General features: G+C 34.5%; 1 protein-coding gene across 16 annotated transcripts in view; it reads left to right on the forward strand.

Annotated features, from left to right (window-relative positions):
* LOC129953701 (protein lap4) overlaps window positions 1-23,668 on the forward strand; it is a 448,072-nt gene that overhangs the window by 410,649 nt on the left and 13,755 nt on the right. For 11 of the 16 annotated variants that reach the window (XM_056067050.1, XM_056067053.1, XM_056067058.1 and 8 more), the window contains 2 exons: window positions 3,303-3,482; window positions 17,200-19,841. The exons of 2 other annotated variants lie outside the window; for them this stretch is intronic. In XM_056067050.1, coding sequence (XP_055923025.1) covers window positions 3,303-3,482; window positions 17,200-19,548 — 2,529 coding nt within the window. In that variant the 3' untranslated portion in view covers window positions 19,549-19,841. Of the gene's footprint in view, window positions 1-3,302; window positions 3,483-17,199; window positions 19,842-23,668 lie in introns of those variants that run through there. 3 more of the 16 variants (XM_056067052.1, XM_056067064.1, XM_056067056.1) reach the window with 3 other exon arrangements.

Raw genomic sequence — 23,668 nt, forward strand, 5'->3', positions numbered from 1 at the left:
CTAATTATTGCAGAATACATCCATCTGATAATTTTAGGGATTGGTCCCCAGTTTTTCCTGAAAATTCTATTGCAGGAGTAAAAGGCAATTGATGCCTTTTTTAATCTATCTTTGGTGTTCAGGTCCCAGTTTAGTTTTATATCTAAGATCACACCGAGATACTTTACGTGATCAGAGATTTTAAGAGGGCAGCCTTCAATTGAAGGTATTTTAAAATCAGGTATATTGCGCTTGTTTGCAAATAGCACTAGTTCTGTTTTAACTGGATTGACTGTCAGCCCACAGTTCCTCGTCCATTTGCTTACCAACGAGAGGGCGTATTCGGTTTGTTCACTGATAGTGGGTAGAAACTTGCCAGTCGCTAGTAATGCAGAATTCTCCTTATAATCCTAATTCTTGTGTTTTTGAGCCAGAGCAGGGCATGTACAGCGATGATTAAGAATTATTCCCTCCTCTTCCTCGCCCATACAGCTTCTGCAAAAGTCATTTGAGAATACGACAGCGTCCGGTTATGACAGCTATTATCGACTACGTGATCTGCTAAGAGACAGCAAGCACGTTGAATATTTTTAATCAAGTGTTCGGCATATGTTTTTTGTGACCTGACACGTGGTGATGTTGTTCCACCTGGTGTTTGCCTTCTTCATAAGTTCTTGCATTAGCAACAGTTTACAAGTAGCGATTAGTTTGCCAGTGTGAGCCAAACGTGGTAGGATGGGCTGCACTGTACCGTTCCAGCCGAGTTCATCTACCTTACTGAATGTCTCTATGGCCCGGGACCCAGCAAAGGTGAATATTAAACTGTTGTGTCATCTCCATAAGAGATGATCGACAGTTATAGGCTGTTAGAATTTGTAGACACAGAGTCCAGAGATTTGATAGCAGCCTGACTATCTGAAAAAATACAGATATCAGATGTTGATATCACGTTTTCTTTGAGCCAAGACAAGACTTCTTTTATCGCCAAAACTCCCGCCTGGAACACGCTACAATGATTGGGAAGGCGGAATGAGAGACTTAATTTCAGTCGTTCAGAGTACACACCTCCACCAACCCCTTCTTTTGTTTTTGAACCATCGGTATAAAACCTTGACCAGCTGCCGCAACGATCAGCTGATATTGTGTCATCATCATCACTCCTGTCAATGACCGCAACCACGACTTTGCCCTTCGTGTCGTCACTGAAGCTGGCTAAGTTCTTGATGGGATTGAGGGGAGTGCTTGTGTTGTGCACACGAGGCCATTTTGGTGTCGGTATGGCCCCCTCAAGAGACATTTCACGTATAGACGTAGAGTCTTTACTGGTCCTTGTTGCAGCAAGAAAACTGTTTGCAAACGCGAGCGGTTTACTGTGGTGTCCTTTCAGCCTCCAATGATGCACCAGAGGACTTTAGGATTTTCGCAGCTTGCCGCCTTTGTCTGCATAGGCTTTTTGACAGTTTCCCCTTTCCATTGTTGAATGTACTCTCAGTAGTAGTGGTAGGGCCATTATTCCCAACCCTGCCACTACTGGAATTAGGTATCGCTACCTTCCCACTCTCGTTGCTACCAACAGCAGAGGAGGGTCCATGAATTGCACTACTCTTTGTGTTGGCCGCAGGAGATACGGCAAGAGGTTTTGACGCCAAACTGCCTCCCGGTCTTGAAGAGATACCGGTCTCATCATTCATATCTTTTTTGTTTGTATTCATCTTTGGTTGCGAAGAAAGAGAAAGAGATGTCCGTCTGTACAGAGATTCGCATATACAGATAAGCATAGTTAATCTGGAGTTCGTCAGGTTATCCGGATACTCCGTTAGAGACTGAGCTATTTTTGAATTGGGCCCCCAGCCAGGCTGATCATCGGCACGAGTCTTTTTTAGAGTCGAGATAAGCTAGCGGTTGGAAATTAAGAGATAGGATAGCGAGTCAGTTTATGTTAAGATCATCATTCTGATATGTAAGGAAATGATTGGGATCGGTAAACATCAATTGAGCTAGGTTATCTAGGGTGAGAAGGATCACCGGAGAGAGGAGCGTTGTCTAGCTTTTTCGCCATTACAACGTGGGAGGTGGGTTGGGAGTCGGCAACATAAACTTTGGCTTGTTGAACTTGTTTATTTGGGAAATGTGATGATTCTGGAAAGATAGAGGGAAGAACGTCCTTTAGTTTTAGGACTCATCAATAGAAAATTCTCAAGAATCATTGACCTTACTCAGCTTCTACAAATCGACAAGTTCGACGTTCAAGGTAGTGTAAGACGCCATTAGTGTAAGAAAAGTGTCACTTTTACTATTTTGTTAAATTGTTTAACAAAATAGAGTACGCAAAGCAAATTCACTTCAAAAAGCAGATTTCTTTAATCTTGTAAGATCTTAAATTTTTTTCAACAGAAAATCAATTTTAAAAGAAACAACCCACTTTAAGAAAGCTTTGTACTTTTTATGTGCATAAACAAAAATAACCTATAATTGTAAAAGAATTTCAGAAATTTAAAGGCAACTGAATATCAAATTGTTGACCTGTGATTCTAGGTTATTTTTTAACAACCTGAATATTTACTTTCTACCAGAGAAAAGAGAAGAATTACTAAGTTTGTCTAAATTATAAATTGTGTGAAAACAGAGATTTAAGCGGTTTATGACAGTAAACCTGTTTTTGGTTAATATCTTTAAATAACTATAAAATCTCTCGATGAAATCTTTACTTATACAACTTCACTGCATTAGCTTAAGGGCCTACCCTGGTTATGAATTTGTGTTGAGCGATTAGAATTAGCCTAGATTTTCCAATCCATAGTATGTTCTTGGTCAATTGCTCAGTTAAAAGTAGAATTTCTAGCAAAAAAAATCTTACGAAAATGAAAAAAAAAAAATGATCTCTCAGAGGGGTGGGAGGACATGACCCCTGTAACTATTTCATCATATAAATCTTTTTATTTAAATGTTATAATGTTGTCAACTTAAATAAAAACATAAAATCATTAAAATTCCAAATAAATCTTTGCAAGATTCAACCAATTTAATTTTTTGAACCACCTTATGCAAAACATCTATATAATACCGAAACTATAGATTTTAACAACAATCATCATCATGATGGTGATTCACTATGAAATAAGATTTTTCAAAGTGCAAAATGAAACTTAATAGACTTATTTCTGATATTCAATTATTGTCGATAAATTTGTCATTATTATCTTCCACTATTTCTATACTCTTGTTTATTTATATCGTTTACTTTTTTTTACTATTTATCCATTATGAATTTATTTAAAAGAAAAAAAATATATATAAATATTTAAATTTTATTATTCTTATAGCAGATAGTTATTTTTCCAAAAATTGCTATTAAATCAAGTCAGGGGCCAATTGTTGTTCGCGAAAGGGAAAAGGTCCTTGATGAAAAAGTTGTACGACGAACAGAAGAGGTTCCGTGTCCATTAACTGGACGACCTCAATTCCGAACTGTTGAATATATTGAAAAAATCATCGAAACAGAGGTTAGTTTGTTGCGGTATATCCATTATGTTGTGTTTGTGTTCTTTTTTTTTCAAAACCTTTTGTAATTATAGTCAATTAGAAGCTTATTTTTATTGGGTAGAGAATTTGGAAAATTAGAAAGAACTTTTTTTTAGTACCTAAGCTTATGTACAAAAATCTTGATTTTTTTCGGTTTTGATATTCAAAAATACATATGATTCAATCACATTTTCTCTTGTACAATATACATAACATTTTAGCACCCATTCATTTGCACAACTGCACCTTTATCATCGTTCTCAAGGCACCATTATGCACATTATTATATTTAAGGCACATCAAATCAAAAATTTTGAAATTCCTAGTTGTTAAATGATTCTAGGTACGGTTATTGAAGTTTTAAAAAATATGTCCTTTCAAGAATTCAAATTATTTAAGGATTTTTGTAAACAAATTGTATTCAAGCTTTTGGTTTGTTTTTCTGAAAACAATTTTAGAACATTTAGTGCCAAGTAAGTACCTTATGAAAGATTGATTGATACCCATTGAACGGCATATATTGATACAGGACTTCTGTCTGTTTTGAAAAGCCAAATCAGCGGAAACGGCGTTACACACATAAGTATGCATCATCGAATACTCACTCAATCATAGAGATTTCACTATCGTTGCTTTCCTTGGCATCGCAGGGGCTCTTAACAACGTGGGCACATTTGCACTGAAATCTCTGACTGTAGAGTATTTGAGGAGTTAAATCATTTAATGCTGACTAGGAGAATAGTTAACACAAAACTGGCAATTCTTCTGCTAGAAGATACGTTAGTAGAGGGACGCCACAAGGTGGTGTTCTATCCCCTCTCCTCTGGAACCTGGTAGTAAATGAAATCCTGGATGCGGAGGGTTTCAGAGTGATTGTCTATACGGATGACGTTACTAAAGCGGTCTCGGGAAAGTAACTTAATACTTTTAATGAATGAACACACAACACATTGTACCCAAGTCTCGCCATCCTTATCATCCGAGTATAAGCTCAAGCAATAGATGCGTTTAGCATCTTCCTGATTACTTTTATCGGGGCTTGGATGGGAACCTTGGTCTATAATAAAATTGCTTTCATTGCTTTCTGATGAAGAAGACTCTTCTTAGAAATAGTTCCAGGAGCTTGCAATTCCGGTTCATTTGTAGGTTTTGGTCTGCATTTCATTATTTCCGAAATAAATCTTATTCCAGCTTAAGTTGATGGCTCCATATGAATCTTACCCTCGATATGACATGGTTTGTTAGACGCAGGATTGTCCACATTAGGTTGAGTTTCTGTTATATCAATTTCTTCTGATACCTAAAAATTTTGGTCTTAAAAGACTTTTTTATTAAATGGACGTATTCCTGTCGTCGAAAAACCATTAACTGCCAGTTTGATTCTTAAGGAAGGCTCGACCGAATAGCTCAATTATGTCGAAGTGGGTTAAGGCTGTTGTGTTATTGATAACATATCGTCGAATTTCCTCAGTCAAGTTCTTTTTTAAGGCTCCCATAAAGGTCTTGTCAAGTGGCTGTATTTTATGGCCCAATTTATGAATGCGGAGAAATCGATAGAATGTGCACATAATTTGTTCTTGCATGGTCCACAATTTCTATATTCCTGGTATGACTTGCATGCCCATCCTTTATAAGCAGCACCGGTGATGATGAGGATGGTTTGACCAATTCCAAAAAGTGCTTGAACCATCTAGTATATAAGCTAGTTTGCACCCATCTGGATGGATGATTTGAATATATGGAGCCTGGTGGCGCAATCTTCATTAACTGGGGGTTATCTCTTTTCCTCGGAAAGATAAACATAGGAGGAACAAATGAACCTCCTGCACACATGCACAATATAGAAGTTACGGAAGAACCTTTTGCTGCTGAAGTTAATGCTCCAACTTGTTTTCGATCTTTAAACGCAAGTACTTTTGGAATTTTTGACAGGACAACAGAAATGCCCGTTTCATCCACGTTATATATTTTATTTAGAGGTTAATGGTACTTGTTCATAAGCAATTCCAGTTTGTCGAAAAAATGGCGACGTTTTCCTTCGAAAATCCGGAAGCTCTTGCTAATTATGTTCCAGTCGGCTGAAGGAACGACGATGATGGATAGTGTCGAAGGAACAAACGAAGCCAGTCCTTGCATGCAACTTCTCTGGTAATAGAAAATGGATTTGGAATTCTGTTCTTAATGGTAAGCTGGAAAGCTAAGGACCTAATGTGGTTAATTGTTAGGCAGAATAGTTTCTTTTTTTTCATTTCCAAAAAGTAATTCACTAGTTACTCTTGTAATTCAGGAGAAAAATAGGCTTTCTTCCTAGTTTGGCGCTGACCACTTCTTCTAACGGTACTTCTTTTTTTGCCGCCAATCCCCTCAGTGTGGTTCTCGAAACATTATAAGTTTTGGTCCCCTTCAAAGAACCCTTTTTTTGTTTTCTATTGCAGATATGGCTTTCATCATGTCTTCCGTTGTTTTGGACTTTGTTTAGACATTTTAACCTTCAAAATAAAAAAAATAAAACAAAAAAATGCAATCGAGAAAACATGGTGTTGGCCTTATTAACCACACTGTGGTTTTTTAATTCAATTTAATTTCCAACAAACTTTATAAACTTTTTTTTAATCATAATATCGCACATGATAAGAAAACAACAGCTTGAACAATACTGGGAGCAACGCTTAAAGAAGATGCCAATTTTGGCAAAAAAATCATCTTTTCATGAAGCTTATTTTGGTCTTAGAGGGCATGTAAACAAGCAAAATTGTCGCATTTAGGGCTTAAAGAACCCGCACGCTTACATTGAAAAGCCGATACAATCAAAACGAGACCCTGTTTGGTACGGATTTTGGTCCAGAGGCATAATTGGGCCTTTTTTCTTCTAAAATGAGTGGCAGTTACAGTCAATTGCCTGTTGAACGAATTTGTGTTCACAAAAAATGAAGAGCAGGCTATTGGCAACATTTGGTTTTAACAGGAAGGCAAAGCTACACTTCGTGTTTTTATAGCTTTTCAAAAAAAAAATTACTTGACGGGCCCTATATAACGATATAAACGATCTAAAACATATCAACATAAACAGTTTTTTCATGATTCGTAAGAGACTCGAACTGGATTTATTGAGCTAAGAAGAAAGACTCAAAATGTATGTAGCATCACAATTGCTATTAAACTGGGTTAAGTGTGTCCTTCCCTGACTGTGCCATCTAAAGTTTTTTCACGAGTACGCCCTCTTGCGAGGAATTGATAGATCCTCCAAAAGTAATTCACTAGGCCCTAGTTCTCAACGGACTGCTGAGCCACCTAATTTATTTATAAGTGTGTCCTTCTCCATCACGGTCAGCCACTTTAACCTAACCTAAACTAAGTACCTTATGACAGTTCAGTCTTGATGTGTAGGTTCCATAACATACTGGGATAGAGCATTTACAATTAATGAAATACATGGTCTGCTCAATGTTGAAAAATGCAACAATCGTGCAATTAGTTGTCTGTTTGCTAACTACGAGGGAGTACGTATCTATGCTGCCAAATACAGGAATTTGTTCATACCCTTTACTCACCAGCCTTGCTTTTTGCTTCTCTACGAAACCGTGTGCTTTAAACTTCTTTTAAAAATCTTATTTACTTTACTTGGTCTACCAACTCCCAATGCTGTTCCCTTAATCCAAAACATATGCTCTCTTTCCGATGGACTTACATTTCCAAAAATCCACATGTTTTTCTGCAAAAGTTTCGTAGGCCTTGCATTTTTTTAACGCTTCATTTTTGCTTCTTATTAAGTACACTGAAATATGTACACTGAAACATGCAACATCCTTTTGTGCCACATCCTTCTTGCAAGTAAATGCCATGGATGTCCAAAAAAGCCTGATATTTTCGCCTATATTAGGATAAGTCCAGGCTTCTTCTCTGACGTTATCAAAAGCTTTCGATTCTTTTCGTATATTCTAGCATGACGATCTTCAAATGTAACTTTCATTCCAAGTTTGGTTGCTTTACTAATGGAAAAAAAGATTTTCTGCCTCATTTCCATAAGTAAGTCCTTAAAGTGTTAAAAAATTATCGGTTCGAGCACATGTATCACGTGGCTCAAAAATCAAGGCACCAAACTGTCACTTCATTCGAAATTCCGAAAGCAAATTGTTCTTGTAACAATAAACCCGTACTTGTTATCATCGATTTCAATCGATTGTACGTTCTTAATCTTTTCACTACGTTGCAGACAATCTTTCGCCTTATTTCCTCCCATTCTTTTACTTTCGGTAGTCGTACGAATTATCTTTCTTTAAGTTAGAAAACCTTTTCGGTTTGAGCTTTCCTTTGGAAAAGAATGCTGTATTTGTCGTCACTGTTGAATCTTTCTTTCGGTCACTAAATTCTAAGAGCCGAGTGAACACTATGTCAAGCTCCGTGAAACTTCTTTGAGCATCAAAACCAGATTGCATGTCTTTATTGTCATCCGAAAGCCTATCCAGGAGTATGAAGACCAACAAATCCTTGTCCAATTTGGTCTTCAGCAACTATACTTGAAACACACACCTTTGTTTTAAACTCTGGAATACATTCTGCCATAGTTTGATTTTGATTGATCTTTGTGTTAATGAGCCGCCTAAATTCCTCAACTTTTTGCCTTGGCCCCATTTCTGCCATAAAGTTCAGCTAAAAAAAAACAAATATCATTAGAAAATCGTTTATCTTTTACCAAAATATTAATTTGGCTCCATTTCCAAAATGATCTCTGCTTTCGAATCCATGCCTTTGTCGTCCCTATATCCTGATGCAAGACTCCTCAGAGTCCCTTTCACATATCCAGTTAATCGGGCTGTATGAAGGATGACAGCTGATATAAAAAAAAATGATTAGACAAACAGTGTTGCCTTTTAGCACACAAGTTATTGAAATCTAACATTTTTACTCTAACCAGACGTCTTGAATAAAAAAATAATTTTTTTTTTCGAATAAATTTTCCTCTGACATTTATTCAAAAAATTATGTTTGTTTCCCACATTAAAAACATGAAACATTTTTTGAACTTAAATTGCTGAAAAAAAAAATAATACTTTAGATTGAAAAAATAACATTGCAAATATAGTCAAAACTATGACCAAAAACTTTTGTTGCATTTCCATTAAAAAACAAAAATAAAACTTTTACATTCTATCGAAAAGATAATAATAAAGAGAAGGACAAACAAAGTTGCAACAAAACAAAATCTACAACAAGTAACCATTATTTACACAAAACCGACTTACCATTCAGCCAGCCAGGACGAGAGGACTTGAACTAAGGACATACATGCTTTTGGTCTACCAACAATATAATAATTAAGCTCATCTGATGCTCCTTGCACACACACATTTTAGCCACACACTAATGGCTGTGCTGTGAAAACGTCAAAATTCCTAAATACTTTTATTTTGATTTTGTTGGGATTATAAATTTAACTTTCTGTTATTGTTGGTTATGTATTTGTGTTTATTTAATTTATTTATAAAACTTTTTACTTTAACCTGGATTTTTGTGTTGGGAGTTTTTTTTTCGCCATTTCTGGATTTTATTACCACAAAACTTCTGATGGAAAAAAATAATAATAATAATTTAACTTTGAAAGGTTTCCTTTCTCGTTAATGTTTCTGGCAAAAGGTGCGGGCTCTATGTTAAACATTTGCAATCGTTTAAATTATTACAGCTTTAATTTTTACTGCCACTATACATATAAATAGGTTTTTGAAAGCTGAATTATTAAAAATTAAGAAATTTGATTCCTTTCGAAGGTGAGTCAAGGTAAACAAATAATATTTTTGAGTGAGAAAAATAAAGAAACTATAGAAAATAAAAAAACTTTATTAAATTGAAAAATGAGGTACACAAAATGTTAACCTTGATATGCAAACAAGGGTTAACCTAGTTTTTTGATATTCAAACAAATTCACCGAAGTTGAGAAATTAATTGAAACCTAAGGTGATGAATATGAAAAATTCTTACCTAGTTATGAATTTAAATCCAAACCATACAATCGAAACTGTGGACATTCAGTACGAAAATAATACTTGAATTATTATTATTGAATAATTTTGTTCGAAGCAAATTTTAAAGAAGATTCAAGATATCCAAACAAAGTATCGAGAGAGGCGTTTTTGACGTTTTTTCAATTGCAAACTTTGGGCTATATACGTGATCGATGCGACACGCACAGTGCGATGTAGGAGCATCGCCCAAGAAAAAAGTTAAAAATATGTGTAAAGAGTTTTTTGTTTCATTTGTTATGAATATACATGAAAGGGCCTAGAAGGACCTTTATAATAATTTCCAGTCAAAAGGACTGTTGAATATTTCTAGGTCGTATTTTAATAACAACGACTCGATTCTAGAAAAGCTACGATGAGAATGCCCCAATTCTCATTGTTTCACTTTTCACTAGACGAAAATTATTTATTGTTTTTGTTTCGTTTTCAAACAATCCTTTACGACGTTTTCAAAGCATATCGATCTCCTAACAACAAATTTACAAAAGTTATAATTTGTAAATATCTTTATCTATCACGGCCATCTTGCAATATGCAGCGCTCTCAATCATTTCAAATTTATAAGTTAAAAATTTATTTTGAATCCGATTTAATATATCAAACCGTTTTATTGAATCAACATTAGGGATAATATGTAAATTTGAACATCAAAAGAAATAAACATTTAACAATAAAAAGAAAAGTAACAATTATAATTTTGTCAACAATTTGAACCAATACAAACAAAATTAAATTGAATTCAGGCATAATCATCACAAAAATGTTCGCATTCCCAGATTGTTTTTAAATCGTTGCAAAATCTTAAACAAAACGAATTTTGTTATAACGCAATAACAACATTTTCTCTTTATTAACAAAATAAAGAAAGTAGAATCAAGATTTAATGCAAAAGGTTGAACATATTCACCATTAAGAACATCTACAACTTTAAGCTTGTCTATTGTCCCAACAACTTCAAAGTTTACAATTGTTTAGAGGCAATATTAAGCTTGTCTTTTGTACCAACAAATTCAAAAGTGGTTTTCAAAAATAAACCAATTGATTTAATTGATTAAATCCTTACAATAGCTCGGAGGCAATCTAAAGCTTTTCTATTGCATAATTTACATACAAAATTTGAAACAAAACATTTTATAACTCGAAACAGATCACCGATTTCTCAATTAGACATTTAAATAAATTTACCTTTAAATCTAGTGATCAACATTATCTTATACCGGTCAAAAAGCATTATTCCTATCACTTAAATATTGTTGATTGTTCTGTTCAACGTAAGTTATATTCGACTAAGGTAAGATGCCCATTCCGTGTTAATATCAAAATAAGTTCTTAAAAGATTTGCAACCGTGTCAACATATGGTTCTACTTAACCATTTACTATGATTATTCCTGGAGCAATCATATGGTGTTCAATTCCATTTGCTTAACACATTTTCTTAAAGTCATCAAAGGCACTCCAAGGTATAAAACCTATAATGCATTGTATCGTACATACTCGTAATTCTATACATTTTCTGACATTCCTTGCCATCGACGGCATCCAAAAATGGTTTTTAATTTTCAAAATAGTTTTTTCCAAACCTATAGGGCCATTACTTTCATGTTATTTTCGAATAGAAATCAATCAACATTTTTGGGAAAGGCATAACTTAGCGCCACTTTTATCTTTTCGGTATAAAAGACCTCCGACTATAGTGTTTTTTGAAATAGATGGAGTATCTTTTTCTCTTACTTTTGATTCATTATATCAAATGTTTGTTCTACATACAAACAGTTATCTTTGAAATTTTAAAGTCTGTAACATTTTTAGTGGGTAGATTTTTACTTAGATAATCGACATGTTGAACCATTAACCCCTTGCGATAAACTATATCAAATTCAAAATCTTATAGATAAATCCACCATCGTCCAATTCCTGGCATTAAATTGCGTTTATCTTTTGTGGCTTTTATTGCTTTAGAGTCACTTACTAAAGTAAATCGAATACCTAAAAAATTAGTTTCCAACTCGAAACTGTTATATTTTGTCTCATATGCCATTATAAGTCACATTTTCCTTTACTGCGAGCTTAAACCAGAAGAGCATAAGGCGATTAGGACTTTTACCGAAACTTGTTTGGAACAAAAGAATTCGCGAAAGCTATCAGCACAACTTAAATGCAAATCTTGAAAATCTAAAATTGCTACATAGCCCAGTTGATACTGAAACCTTAACGGAATTCATAAAGAAAGCTATCCCGCCTAGTAAATTACCAAGTGTTAACATTTTATTTAAACAAAAATGGTTTAATGCAGAATGCCTGAAAGCTAGAAATAAATCTGTTAAATTTTTAAAACTTTTGAGATCAAATAAATATAATTCCAATATTTTCAAAGTACTCTATAACGAAGCCAACAACGATTTTAAACGAATTTGTTATGATAAACAGGCAGCATGTGAACAACAAAATATAACTGTGACTATTTCGCTGTCGTTAAATGCTCCTCTGCTGAGAACCCTCTTTAAAAGCCTTCTTCCCATTATTATCTCCTTTATTTGAATATGCGGCCCCTATGTTTCTAGATGGAAATTTGGATGCACTTTTTGCTCTTGAAGATATTCAGGAAGCCATAAACAACTCACAGCTAAATAAAGCCCTGGGAAATGATCGAATCCCATTTGAATTTTATAAAAATTCAACAAACGAGTTTATGAAATTACTAACCGTGGAGTTCAACCGAATCTTCGAAACAGCCGAAGTTTCCGAAAGTTTTAAAAATCCATTATTTTTCCGATTCACAAATAAGGTGATTACAAAGATTCAGCAAACTACAGGGGAATTTCGTTTTTAAACACCTCAGCCAAATTGTTTGCTGCGTTATTATACAAAAGACTTAGTCAATGGGTGCAAGACAAGAGAATTCTAACAGAATTCCAAGCTTGGTTTAGAAAGGGTTATTCAACAATGGCGTTCAGAGACGGTGGCGGTCGATATGCTTGCTTTGAAAAGTAGAAGTTCAATGGAGAAGATGTGGAGATAGTACGCAAATACAAATATCTTGGTATGATAATATCGGCGAACTTAAATGTAAATATACATCTCGATGAAAAACTATCAGATGCTAAACGAGCAATTTCATCGATTTGGGGACGCTGAATTAGTTACAATTACGTGTCGCACAGTTTGGGGATACAGAAAATATGAATCGGTCGAAAAATGTCTTCGCTATTTTTTAAAGAGTTGTCATTATCCAAAATTTACTACTTCACCTGTCATATGTAATAGTATTTTGACGTATTTGAAAATATTCTTTACGTCTGCTAATGATGTGGTGTCGTAAATTTTAAAAGAAATTTCAAGGTATTCTTATACTCGAGTGATTTGTGGAAGCTATCGCCGAATCAAGACTTTGAACATTAATTAAAGTTTTAATGTTGATACGGGCGATATAGGTGTAAATTGGATATGAACAAGCTTTATGAACCTACCTACCTTAGATATTATACTATGATGATTGTGCAATCCACAACACACACATGTATGACATTTTCCAAAAATACTCCAAATTATATGTTGATTATTGAAACTTGTCTCCCCCCATGTTTTTGAATACCCTAAAATTGCATTTTAATTATGTTGTCAAAGTTCTAGAGATGGAAGACACTAAAATACCAAACATAGTAATATTATTCGAACGGGTGGAAGTATTTGCAATGTGTGGATAGACATCGCATCAGAGTGTGGAGTAGAGTTAGATATCCAGACAAAAGAACAACCTTCCTAACTAAGAGAGAAATTCAACTTGTTGTTAGATAAATTTGATAGAATCTTATAAGATAGATACACTGAAGATGCTTTAGCTTCACTGTATAGGAATTACTATAGCAAATTAAACTATTATCTTTGTGAAAACACATACTTTCTTGATTGCTATTTTGTTGAAAAATCAGTAATGTCTTTAAAATAAGAGGTGAAATAATAAGTTTAAATTTTATACCCCACGCACCGTACGGATCTACCAATTATTTGCGAAGTTGCAACATCAACACCAGGGAGGACGTTTTCCATTTTCTTGCGGTTTGTCCAACTAAGAAGAACTTCGTGTTATGGTATTTCTTAAAAAAACCCTTGAAGAAGGAGAGACAATAAGCATCTTAAACGGCGAAAAAGGATGGGGTGTTTTATACAACTATACAGTAGCTGCACTTCGATACAGAAAACGAATTTTAGAGGCAGATTTTTAATATTTTTAATATTTTAGAAATTCTTTTTTTTTAAGTTTTTTTAAATTTGGTTTGTAAATTAACTTACGATATTTATTTATTTACTGTCAACCTGGTAGACGGCTTTAAGCCACACCAAATAGACTAAGATAACTTAGGCATAAGTGCATCTTTTTTTGGAGCTCGTGCTTATACCTTCAACTGATACTTCTCTGCCACGATATTTAATTTGTATCTGAAGAAATTTGCATTTTTCAATATTCAATGAAAAGCTTTCAATACAAGATCAAGGCTTTATGCCTTCTTCGGCACTTGATGACGTTATAACTACATCATTTATATAAAACCAATGCAATTTTACTTTTAATTTCAATCCTAAAAGGCGTAATGTCTAAAAAACTGCATAAAAATTTGATAATCCCAAAGACATTCTTAAGAATTTGAAATGCCCTTCAGAAGTCACAAATGCAGTTTTTTTCCATTGAAGCTGCAGCTATAGGCATCTGACAAAATCCCAATGACATGTTCAAAGACGAAAAATGTAGTCCTAGCTTATTGGTCTATTATCTATTCTTGGCAATAAATAACGGTCTTTAATTGTTATTGTACGAACATCGACACACATTCGATGATTACCATTCTTTATTGAACTAATATAACAGGGCTAGCAAAAGAAGAGTAACTATCTCAACAACCAATAACAAATCGAACTATCATCTCTTCAGGAATTTCAAATGGTAACTGGTGAATTTAAGCAATTTTCGCCATGATAAAATCATTGTGTGAGATAGATTCATAACTTTAAAAATTCGCCACCCTCCCCGAAACCGCGACAACATTGATACCACTAGCAAAGTTATGAATCAACGACGAAAGCAAATCTACCCATTGATAATGCAGAAACCACATTTTTCAAACCAGGCTTAAGGTCTTCCCAATAATACAGATTGAATTCGTGGTATAATATCAAAATGTTCTAAACTGTCTCGCTTAACACTTAAATTAAAATCTTCACACCATTTTTTAATATCTACACGCAAACGAACAGAGTCGAAGACAAGAAAACTATTAATTATTTTTTGTCTATCATTAACTGCTTTTTAACTGATTAAATTTTGCTGATCGTTCTGAACAGCAACCTCCCAAACACCACTCTCCCGACCTTTATTAATAGCCGTGTTTATTGTATTGTATTTCTTTTCAAACACAGAACTGGACAAATAAAAATATAAGACAAAAATAAAAAAAAAAATCTTTTTCCTTTCTCATTCCAAAACTCCGAATACCTGGACTTTTCTTCCAACTATTTATTCAGAAACATCGCAAACTTTTTTCCCAATAATCAAAATTCTTAATTGATTATACGCTGGCTTAGGATGAATCCCACTTCTGATGAAGGACCTTTATTATAATATCCAGTCAAAAGGGCTGTTGAAAATGTCTAGGTCGTACTTCAATAACAACTACTCGATTGTAGAAAAGCTACGATGAGAATGCCCCAATTCTCATCGTTTAATGTTTTTGTTTCGTTTTCACACAATCCTTAACGAGGGTTTTAAAGCATATCGATCTCCTAATAACAAATTTACAAAGTTTCTATTTGTAAATATCTTTATCTATCATAGATATTGCAATAGTTTTCTAAAAATGCCATATTTGAGAGCTAAAATACAGTAGTTAAAAGGGTTTTTTGTGCATTTCACTCAGAAATGTTAGAAATTGTGTTAAAAATAAAACAGAATCGTTTGCGAAGAATTTTTTTGCTTTTATGACGTATTTTTTCGGACTCAATTATTAATATCGTTATCAGTCTGCTTATTCGAAGATTGAAGCTGGTGCTAGAAGATAAATTCTAGAAAATTACTGTTTTGCAGGAATCTTTTGAAAATATTTTTGATCTTAAAAAAATCAAAAAAAAAAATAAAAATGTTTGGTTCTTGAAAAAAAAATATATGTGCATCTTAGTACATATTTACTATACAAATTAAAGGTAAACAAATAAGTTGGGACGAGACTTTAGTGTTGCACTCACAAATTACACATTCCGGAATCTCTTTTCACTTCAGTTCTCGGGACATTCATAGATTTTATATTGAAATAATTAATATGAATCTTTTACCTGTTTTTGTGAAATTTATATTCTTGGAATTTTTTTGTAAATCTCAGTTCTAGAGTGGTCCAAGCAATATAAATTTAAAACGTAGATTTCTTAACTTTGTAAGATATTAAAAGTTTTTCTATTTTATAAAGAAAAAACAATTTTGAAAGTTGTAAATACTTACAGAATCCATGCACGTAAATCCGTGCGTAAAAAAAATTAGATAGAATTGAAGAAAAATTTCTGGACTTTAGAGGCAACTAAATATCAAATTATTGATCTCCTATTCAAGGTTACTTCTGAAGAACCTGAATATTTGCCCTTTCTTTTAGGAAAGATCTTACTAAAGTTTTTCGAAATTATAAATTGTGTGAAAACAAAGATTTTAGTAGTTTTTGTAAGCAAACCGCTTTTTGGTGAATATCGTTAAATAACTTATAAAACTGTCGATGAAATCTTTACTTATACAACTAAACTGTAAAGGCATTAACGCAATACGCTAAGTATTGAATCCAATTGAATTCCTACGAAAATAAAGACAGTAATCTCGCAGAGGGGGGGGGGGTATAAGGTTTGGAAACTCCGTAAAGTTATACATATTTTGGAATGATAACATCGTTTTTTTAAAATCTTTAGTATAAGGAATTACGAGTACACGATATTAATGTTTTCCATTGTTTACATTTAATGCCAATGACGTTTTAATAGTTGTTTGTATTAATAATGGACTCTTTATCCGGTATTTATTAGACAAAAATAAATTATTTTAAAAATCGACTTTTTGATTTATTTTGATGATTTTAAATTTTTCTTGTATATTTTGCCAGGTCTTCAAATTGACTCAAAATTTTTTAGCAATTCTTTTATTAAAAAGTCAAAATTTTATATTTATGTCAAACTGTGGTTTAAGGTGGTTCAATTTGTAAGTTCCTTGCTTCTAAGATAAAAATCCAATGTGTTTGTAATATTTTATGCATGTTATTTATGAAAACATTATTTATAAAAATTTTTATTTAAACTTGCATGAGGCGTGCTGTGCTATTTGCAATAGAAATTATTTGACAATTTTAATACAAAAAATAATATTATAAGATCTTGCTTTACATTCGACAAAAAGTTATTGTTCTTGTGTAAATTTGGTTTCTTCTATTATCCTTAAACTGTTTTGTATCACACTGATTTTTCTACAAGCTTTTATAATTATTTATATCTACATTTTCGGAAAAAGGACACCTTGTTTTATTATCAGCTTTTTCTTCTGTACACAATGCTTTTGCAGTGTTAAAAATAAGTAGTTATTTTTTTTAAAATTTTTATTTTGTATAAATATTTACCTCTGTCTCTTCCACAACACATTTTTGTCGTCATAATAATTTTAGGTTGAAACATGTCGAGAGAAAATAATCTCATTGGAATTACAAGATCCGGAAAAGGAAACCGTAACCGTATCGGCTAGTGAGGAGGATGACGACGATAATGCATCCATAGTAACGGTTCATGCAAATTCAGAAAAGTTATTCCTTCGAACAGATGACGACCATCCGAACAACGACAACCACAATAACGATAACGACCATGATAATCATGATGATAATGATGATGCCAAAAATAAAAAGAAGAACCAAAAGGACGATAACGTCCTCGAGGATGGCGATAGCGACGGTGATGGTGATGGTGATATCATTAAAATGAACAAAAACGGTAATTTTATAGAAGAAGATAGAGTATTTAAAACACTAAACACCACCAGCACGGTTGTAAAAACAACTACTAGCACCGCATTAACAATGCAGCAAAATTCATCTGAGGCAGCCACGACTAGGACTACTTCATCGTCCTCGGTCGATGGTGCCTGCTTCCCCAAACACACAATTGTCGAAGTTATAAACCCGATCATAGCCGGTGACGGTTGTGCCCAAAGTATAGCGGTAGGTCGACCAACAGATTGCAGCTATCCATCATTCGATAACGATGGGGAGGAAACGAAAAACCATGAAGAAGAAGAAGAAGCAGAAAAACAACAGGACGAACTTGAGGAGGACACTCCTCGGCAATCCAAACGATACACCAAAATAATTTCACACCCCCAGGATTACAGTTATTCTATGTCTACTACGTCTACGTACACCACCACCGCACCAACGACACCGTCATCTCTAACTGAAGTGTACGGCGAAGATAAGCCTGAGTTGTCATTAAATGCAAAAATGAAAAATGTCCTTGAGGAACTGTTGGAGAATAAAAGAGTAAAGTTGAATTTATCGAGGAGCCTTGAGGAAAAAGAAGAAACAAAATCCTCAGATGATGACGATGAGGACTTGGATGATGATTATGGGTTTGAACGCGATGACGATGACGACGGGGACGACCAAGTGGATGGAGGAGGATGTAACAGCTTTATCAATTACAAGGATAAAAATGGAAATGGTAATCGAACTTTTGTGCTATCATCGACGACAACGTTAACAGACTCTGAAGATTCAAATCGAAATCAAATTCAAATGAAATTGAAACAATTCCTTGCTCAAAACAACAAAGATGATGATGATGAGGACGATGATGACGATGATGATGATGAAGAAGAAGAGGAGGATGGTGATGAGGAAGATGATGATGATGATGATGACGACGATGATGATGATGACGACGATGATGAAGATGATGATGATGATGATGGAGAAACCGATGATGAAGTTTACGGTTGTAGAGTGTATACAAATCCGAACACAACCACACCCCTTCACGGCCAGTCCACCAAATCCAAGATGACTCCGATAGATCTCTCTGTAACAAATCTAAACAAAACTTTAATAATACCCCCTCAATTGCAGTTGGTTTCAAAAGCAAATAGCGCTGGAACAGATGGTAAATCTGAAAACCAACAAGATACAGAAAAACTATCATCATCATCTCAACCTCTCGATCTCAGCCTTCCACAGCCACCATTACCACAACCACTGCCGGCAACAACAGCTCCAACTTCCGGAAATCTAATAAACCAAAACAACAACCTTAGGACAACAAGCGAAAACAATGGAAACCACGAAGACGAAAACAAGAAAGACTATGTCATGGCTGCTGCTTCTGATTCTGCTTTTGCTGGAGGAGAAGATAAACAACATGCGACGATAACTTCAACTTCAACTTCGCCTTCGCCTTCAACTGCGATATGCCCATCGTCTTTGTCACAGGGACATTTCGGGCAATTGAAGGACGAAGGAGCAGTAGATATTCAATTTGAAAATGATGCTGTTGATAACAAGCACACCAGTCGAAATGATGAAGACTTCTCATTGTCGTTGTCCTTGTCGGAGTCGGCGTCATCGTCGTCGGCCCAAATATTTCCAGCAGAGACCAAGAAAAACATCAATCTAGATAAAGTTATCGTAGATAACAATGATGATGGTGATGCAGGCCGAAATCAGGACAACGACGAGGACTACGATAGCCCACCAGAAGATGGTTACGAATCATCGTCCGAAATACGAAAGACAACCAAATCTGTGAGCTCTACGAATGGCATCACAACAACCACAACCACGGTTACAAAGGTCATCACCAGCAGTGGCATACCACGGAGCATAGCTATGGCAAGTAGCAGCACTAAACCAATCTCCTCATCATCCTCCTCCTCCTCTTCTTCAACAAACAACTCCTCCACAACTGTGGTAAATAATTCTAACAATAAAGGAAAAGCGAAACGAAAGGGTCAAAGGAAAGCAAAATGAATATTCTTCGTCCCCTTTGCTACTATACACCATAACCGTCCTTCATCATCATCATCATCGTCCTTTTCACCTCCTCCTACCCTCTCAACCACGTCGCTCGTCGTCGTAGTCGTCTCCAATCCCGTGTGTTACGATTCAATACCGCTCAAAGGATAACCCGAAAACCTCTCTCAAAAAACAAAACACAACAATAACCCTGATAAACAAAAGCCATTCGAGATATTGATGTAAACAATTTTGTTTAAAGAACGAAGCAAACAATAAAACTAAAAAACAAAACAGAAAAACAAAAAGTATAAAATTGTAAACTAAATTAAATTAGACGCATACACTCAACTCATACTCGTATACATTGAAGGAAATCAACAAAGCTAAAAGGATGAAACACAAGAAAAACCAAAACAATAAAAACAAAACTATAAGGATTTATACATACTCGTATATGCCCTCAAGTGGCTTTGATGGGGGAAGGAACACAGAAGTGAGTGATTTCGAAATATAGGTAACTTTATTTTTTTTGTTTTTGTATATTTATTTATTTAAACATTGCAGACAGGATGTTCCATTTTTGAAATTGAAATTATTCGATTTAATTTTACACAAAAACTTTAATTATAAGTTGAAACATAATGCTGACTTTTGGTCTCTCGTCTTTTCAACAGCTCTGTATTAAATCTGATCTTGGATGGTTTCTATCTTAGAATTGAAATAAAGGCCATGTTTTGTTCCAATTACTTAGCAGTTTGTTTTGAAAATTAACTTTTTATGAAAAATAGTCTCAAAATCATTTAAATGAATAAAGTTGTTACATGATAAAACTTGTCGTATGCTTTGAAAATTTGTTTTATATATCAAAATTGAAAACTCAATTCGTACCACAACTTTTTAATTTATATTGTTTTTTAAATAACTGTAAAAAAAAACATATAAAATTTGACCCATGATTTATTTTATGAATAGTTTCAAAAATGGGATAACATTTTTTTGTTTCTTCCTTTTTTTAAATTGCGAGGATTTGAAAATTTCATTCTCAAAAACAGAAACTAAAAGCTTTAAGAAGTTCAGAGGCAGAATTTTTTTTTAAATTGCCAAAAATGTTATTATAAAAAATAGATAAATTAGGTGGTGTAAGAGCCCTTTGAGAACAGGGCCTAGTGAAAACTTATAACTGTTTACTATTCCCACGGCTTTAAGCCGATTCCGATCGGTTTATATTTTGAGAAAGCACTTGTCATCACAAGAATTACTAACTTTACATGTCGCAGGCAGGGTTTGATCCCAAGACCTCCAACATGACAATGCAACGCACTTTTTAAATTTTTTTTTTGTAATTAATTTTTAATTATTAATTCTTTTAGCTTGACAAAATTAAATAAAACTAGCCTAATTAACCATAACTTACTGGTCCCATACGATTACTATAAGTTGCCTATTCTTCTTAAAACTAAACCCCAAAACTATAAAACAATGATGTAAGCTGGTCAAGGCTTAAAATCCCATCCTGACTATACACTATCTAGTGCCGATTAAAGCCACCAAAACTGGTTTTCCTGCTTCACCCTATCAGTTAGGTCCCGTTCGCTTCGCCTTGTGCCAAGACGTCAGGGATTGTACAGGATTCGCCCATCGTCGTCTGACGTGGTAGATTAGCGGAACTGCCAATCTATTCTGAATCAGACCACATCTATCTAATAAGAGGAATGCCTCTGATGAAATGAAGGAGCTCAAAATACTCGTCGTTAGGATAGATGCGAACGAGTTTTATTACGAAATTGTCAATTCTGTTGATTTGAGCCTCCTTGTGTAGAACCTCATTGGAATATTAATGCACGTAAGAAGATTCGGCTGTTCGATATAAGCCGATACAGCGTCGTTAACACTGCCGCTCGAACACCCGAAACTTCTCCATCTGGGAAGGGGCAACGTTGAACGACACAGGACAACCATAAGCGATCATCGGCCATAATTTCATATGATTTTTTTTTTTAATCTTTCCCTACGCTGGTAACTTTCGATACATTAATAAAAAATTACATAATTTATGTGGTCCTTTGCAAGAATCTTCAGTACCTTTCGGACTATCCAATTGAAGTAGTATGGGACGGGTTCAAATCTGATATCCACACATAAAAGCTGGTGTACCCCAGGGCTCCGTTTTGTCTCCAACACTCTTCCCAATTTGTATAAATGATCTTTTGTCTGAAACTTCTAAACCACTAAATTCTTTGACTGATGATAATACCCTCAGCTCTTCGTATTCATTTTTAGATTCTCATCCTTGTTCTTCGGATGTGGAATACCAAGGGCAGCGTATGATAAGCTCATTAAATTCTGATCTTCACAGAATTGTTCAATGGGGAATTAAAAACCGTGTAGAATTTTATGCTTCAAAAACTCAATGCTGTCATTTGTCGCAAAATAGGTGGTATTTTCATCGAGGAGATTGAACAGCATTCACCTCTTGGTATGTGCATCCCAAATCACTGATATTGTAGAGTGATGCACAACCAACAACGTTTTTCGAACGCTTTAGCTAAAAAGATGACTATTATTTGGCTACTAATAGATTCAATATATTAAATCCCTAGTATTTGAATATTATTGACATTCCAAAAAGTTCTGCACGTTAAAGTAAAACAAGGCATATTTCAATACACGATGATCTCCTTAAAACGATACATTTTCGTAAAGTATAGTTATTGCTTTATTAAATCCTTTTTTAGCTTTTTTGAAAGCATGGCAAATTACACTGGTCAACAAAATTTCGTTTACTTTTTCTGTTGCACAAACAAAAGAAACTTTTTTTTAAATATTTATAAAATATGCCATTTTAAAAATGACTAAGACAACCAAAAACGTTTTTATTCAAAGTCAAAGTCACACATCATATCACTTAAAAATTAATTGTGTGGTGATTTTGCGAAGCACAAATCTTTGACTTTTAGATAAAGTTTGAATCATTTTTGTACCTCACTTACTTTTCGGAATTTTTCATATGACGAGATGAGTTAGTTTTGAATTAACTTTGAATGTACCTATTATTATGTTTTTGACTAATTCGTTTTAGAGTCAATTTTTAGTGCTGATTTCTAATCTATACTCCAATTTTACATATGTGTATATATTCCAAGAACATCAGGTTGTAACCTTAAGACTATGAATTCGTAATGAGGCCAAACATTGCTTTTATACCGTTCTGCGTTTGTCTATTGAGAACGATTTAGTTAACATTTTTCAGCATTTTTTTAAGGATAAAGATTGGTAGGTGACGAAAAATAACAGGGTTACACTAAATTTAAAGCGCTCAAGGTCCTTGCTATCCTTAAGCAGATTGGATATAAGCTCGATAATCGGTGTCATAACCGGGCACTGTCTTATAGAAAATCACGCCACGCAACTAGGCGTATTCTAAAATGACTTTTCCAGAAGCTGTATGTAAATAGGAGGAAACAGTTCTTTACATTCTCTGTACATGGCCTAATCTAGCTCAAAAATGCAAAAATTACCTAGGAGAATTCTTCTATAACAATCTGAACGATCTCAATCATAACATAATCACGTTTCATAAAGGACTCAAACTGATTCCATTGAGCTTAGAAGAAAGCCTTAAGATTCATGTGGTATCACAATAGGCCATTAAATTGGACTAAATGTGTCCTACTCCATCCCGGGAATTCATAGGTTTGATATGGCAAGTAAACATTTTCAAACAGAATATTGAAGTAATGAGAATATTGAAGTAGTAGAAGGTAGAAGACTTTCCGGGCTGGAGCGTTGATGTCCATTACCTCTACATGACCAAGCCATCTAAGCCGTTGGACTTTAATTCTGCTAACTAGGTTAGTAGCGCTGTACAGTGTACAGGCCGTACAGTTCGTCGTTATATCTTCTTCTTATTCTCTATCTATGAGTACGTGATCAAAAATCACCCGTAGAATTTTTCTCTCGAAGCATCCTAAGACGGTCTCATCTCTCTTTGACAGAGTCCAGGCCCCAGCGCCATAAATGAGAACCGGAATGTCTTATAGATGGTGATTTTAGATGCTCGAGAGAGGACTTTACTTCTCAATTGCCTTCTAAGTCCAAAGAAGAAGCGATTTGCAAGAGTTACTTTCAGCGC

Source organism: Eupeodes corollae, chromosome 1, assembly GCF_945859685.1.
Source record: "Eupeodes corollae chromosome 1, idEupCoro1.1, whole genome shotgun sequence".
Taxonomy (NCBI): domain Eukaryota; kingdom Metazoa; phylum Arthropoda; class Insecta; order Diptera; family Syrphidae; genus Eupeodes; species Eupeodes corollae.